The sequence below is a fragment of the Lolium perenne genome, chromosome 5 (assembly GCF_019359855.2).
Source record: "Lolium perenne isolate Kyuss_39 chromosome 5, Kyuss_2.0, whole genome shotgun sequence".
NCBI classification, from domain to species: Eukaryota; Viridiplantae; Streptophyta; class Magnoliopsida; order Poales; family Poaceae; genus Lolium; species Lolium perenne.
In genome coordinates, this window is record NC_067248.2 from 207,959,148 (window position 1) to 207,963,042 (window position 3,895).

A 3,895-nucleotide genomic window follows, 5' to 3' on the forward strand; every position below is an offset into this window, starting at 1 on the left:
TTCTTATAGGAAAGAGGCAATCCAGCAGCCTCGTCCAAGGCCAACCTGTGGCATGTTTTTGAATTTGAAAACATGGGTCCCTAGATACGAGGTGCTTCTAAATGCACACTAGGCTTTTTGAAGCATATGGACCCATCCAGGATCACTCTATAGTAGGCTCATCTATACCACTCTGTACAATGGAACAGAATGGGGGAGCTGCAGGAATTTTGAACACCAAATTTACGATCCTGTATTTCACAACTGACAAGAATAATAAAGGAGAGAGAGTTCAACAGAAAATGCCAGCATTTTTACAACAATTTGAACTGTCCATGGGCAGTTGCGCAGGCAATCTGAAACACGGTGGAACAAACTCGTGACAGCCACCATTTTCTGTACAGCTACGAGCATCATAAACTGAAGAATGAGGCACTAAACAAGCTAGATTTGTCAGGGGGAAATGCTACAGATACTGGCAATTCGATTCATCAGAATAATTCAAATAGACAAAATGCCAACATTAAAGACATCTGGAGGCGTTACAATACAGAAAGTAATTTGAACTAAGCATCGTCTTCCAATCCTGCATCTTCTTCTTCAAAGCCTGCGGTACATGTTGCCGAGTTGTGGCCTCAACCACCACATTTCCGACATTTGTTCTGCCTGCGGGGCTTCTTTGGAAGACTCCCCGGAACATGATCTTCAGCTTCATTCCTATCTTTAAGTAGTTTGTTGTACTGGGACACAAACTTGTTCATTGAAGAATTTCGAGGGACATATGTCTTCAACATGTGGTTTGCACTCTCAACTCTCTGAGTCGAAATCATCCTTGCACAGTACTTGTCCTTGAAAAATGGTTTCGCCCAGTTGTGTCGAGCCTCGAACGCCCGAATCATGAAACTGTTCTCAACAAGCCCGAAATCTTCAATAAGCCTACCCCAGGCCTTCTCAAACTCGTCAATAGTCAGCATCTCATTAACAACATTGTGGAAGGCGTCCTTGAAACCTGTTTGCTTACTAAAAATGCCACCTAGTTCTTCTTTAGCCTTCCGGAAAGCATGCCACTTACACCAGCGGTGTACAGTACTTGGAAGAGTCATGCCGATATCCACCTCCATGGCCCGACACTGATCTGCACACCATTTACAGGGTAGGGGAATTTTTCGTCAACTGAAAGTAGCAACAATGGTAGCAAAAAATGCTTGCAAAAACAAAGAAATGCAAAACAAAGTTGCAGCAAGTACCTGTCAACATTGTCAAGGGAGCCTTGCCTCCCATGAGCGATACAAATTCTTTATATGCCCAATTGAATCCCTCTATTGTCTCCTCTGACATCAGGATACCAACATATATCACTGTCTGGAAGTGGTTATTGACGCCAACAAACAACCCAAACGGCATCTTGTACAGATTTGTGGTGTAAGTTGTGTCGAACACCACCACATCTCCAAAACATGTGTACTGCCGCCTGCTGCACCCAGACGTCCATATAAGATTCTTGATTCTGCCTTCAGGATCAAGATCAAAACGAAAAACAATTGTCATACAATACGTGGTTGTGATCAGGTTGGTTCGTCTCCACGAACCAACCATGATCATCTGACCTGTGCAGACGAATCATCGCCTTGCACCCACAACGGGGGGAATCATTTTTGTCCCTGTTGTCAAACCCCTGCAAAAAAGAAAAAACCCATGAGCCTCCGTCCTGGACAAAAAAGGGGAAACAGGAATGGAATTTTCTATCTCGGCCAGCTACTCTATCGTGATTTGTAAACATGTCATACTAATGGAAACGATATGTGTTTACCTGCAACTGACAAATCAGTTCTTGCGATGACCGGTAATGCTTCCCGTTTGTGTAGCTTTTCCCATATCGAATACCAAAACCAACCTCCCATGAGTACAGGTTGTAGAATTCGTAGGCTTCCGCCAGAGAGTCGAACGAAGTGCCAATAACTGGCTCCAAAATGTACTTCGTCCCCCTTGTTGACGAATTCCGCAGGGCTAACTCCACTGCTCCAAACTCCCTGGGCGGCCCATCTCGAACATCAGGTCCTTCGCGGCCTCTACACCTACACATCACCCATGCTATTAAAAATAGGAGAGAAACTGCCGGTATTACAGTTGGATTATTCAGAGAGCTACAACCTATCAGAACCATTCTTTGCTGGGGTGGGAGGGATTTTTGCAGTTGAAAATTCCAATCTCTTTTTAAATAATCGAACAGCATCAACATGCTTCCAAAACAGGATGGTTGTCAGGTTGAGCTAAGGTTTTTGGTACATTTTGGATCGAAGTAGTTTCCCTGCACATCCAAAGTAACTGGCTCCGTCTAATAAATGGTGTCCAGACCAACCCCTCCCCTTAAGCTTTTTAACTCTTAAAAATTGCCAACAGCGATGAGGCATCGCAAGGTAATTTCTAGAACAATTTCCACACGAGGCATTAGGAAAATGATTATCTAATGAACAAGCATATCGAGCCGAGGCTAACAAGCTATTAGGGCAAACAAACTATTTTAGTTAACCGTAAGCAGAGCTAAATGAACGAAAAGCTAACAAGAGAGGGCAACAAAGATAGCCGCAATACTAATTCCAAATGCCTCATTACCTTTTCTTGTATCCAACACCAGGGTCGTCGACGCCGAGGCTCCCTTCTTGGGGGACGTCGCTGCCACTGTCCAAATTGTGTGTGCCGCTGGTGATGCCCCCCAAATCTTCGGCGCATGGGTCGTCGATGTCGCTGCCCCTTTCTTCTGCGCCGCCGTCTTCGACGCTGCTACCAATTCCTTTCTCGCCTCATTCATCAACGCCGCTGCTGCCATCTTGTGGCCCGGCGAAGAAGGAGGCCTCCTCTTTCTCGTCCTCAACCCCATGCTCGGCCACAGAACGGCCAAAGGATACCGGCTCGCCGGCGGGAGGTATCAGAGAGGCTACGTACTCAGGCAGGGGGTAGAAATCATCTGTGGATTGCCCCCACCAAGGGATTGGAGGGTACTCCCCCTGGACTTGGCCCGCCTGACATTGCCTGCAAGAGGAGGCAACGCCGGCAGCCCCGACGCCGGCGACTGGTGGCGGACAGGCCGGGAGATAGAGCAGCCGCCGCCCGCAGATCAGCCGCTCCCGGCCAGAAACAAAGGGCGCGCGCAACGGAGAGGGTCGTCGATGGAGCAGGCACGGCGGCGGCGATACAGGATCTGGAGTGGGGGATTTTTTGAGCGAGAGATTTTCGAGGGAGATGTGGGCAATGGCCACAGAGTCAACAGTTTTTGAGGGGGAGATGGACAATGGCAACATACAGAATCTCCGTGTCTGCCGGAGTAAAAGTAGGGGAAAAGCAGCGACCCCACATGACGAACAAGTGCACGCACATGAATTCCTTTTCCCCTACTCTTCTCCGCATCTTAAAGCAAACTCATTCTGGACGGTACAGATTGCTTCCTCACCCATCCCTGCGTGTACAAAATCCATACTCATAAAAAACCGCGATAAAACATCAAAGCCATCGCTTTTCTGACGAAACCCTGTGGCCGTCGAGAATTCGAAGTACTCCAGTCAAGATACAATGTTAATTTGCTTAATCCTTCGTGTGTACGTGTCTAAAAGGTGATCCCACGTTTGAATTACGTTCTTTCTCTCTCGTCCAGTCGGAGGGGCGGACCTTTCTCTCCTCTCCTCGTATCCTCCGCTCTACCCTTGAGATTAGGAGTTTCCTTTATGGAGTTTGGTACTTTGCCGAGTCTGAGCTCGTCCCGGGTGCTTCCGAGCGGCGCCATGGGCGTTAGCCTCTTCCTCTTCCTGCTGATTCAGGTGCTCCGGTGGTCAGAGATCGGAGCGGCTAGAGGATTTGCGGCTATTGCTCTTCCTAATAAGCTTGTTTTGTGGCCAGATCTTCCGGATTTGGCCTCCCCTGT

At 47.8% G+C, this 3,895-nt stretch overlaps 1 protein-coding gene across 4 annotated transcripts; it reads right to left on the reverse strand.

Moving 5' to 3' along the window:
- Window positions 1-443: 443 nt before the first annotated feature.
- On the reverse strand, window positions 444-3,258 carry LOC127298195 (protein FAR1-RELATED SEQUENCE 5-like). Of its 4 annotated transcripts, none has more exons than XM_071820635.1 (5): window positions 2,593-3,258; window positions 1,790-2,054; window positions 1,587-1,654; window positions 1,227-1,450; window positions 444-1,114 (listed from the first exon to the last, which is right to left on the reverse strand). In XM_071820635.1, exons 3-5 carry the CDS (start codon window positions 1,601-1,603, stop codon window positions 615-617), a joined length of 741 nt encoding a protein of 246 aa, XP_071676736.1. In that variant the 5' UTR covers window positions 1,604-1,654; window positions 1,790-2,054; window positions 2,593-3,258; the 3' UTR covers window positions 444-614. The 4 variants fall into 4 exon arrangements, with proteins under 4 accessions (XP_071676736.1, XP_051184083.1, XP_071676735.1 ...); XM_051328123.1 differs by having other exon boundaries at window positions 1,227-1,453; XM_071820634.1 differs by having other exon boundaries at window positions 1,227-1,453; window positions 1,530-1,654.
- Window positions 3,259-3,895: the final 637 nt, after the last annotated feature.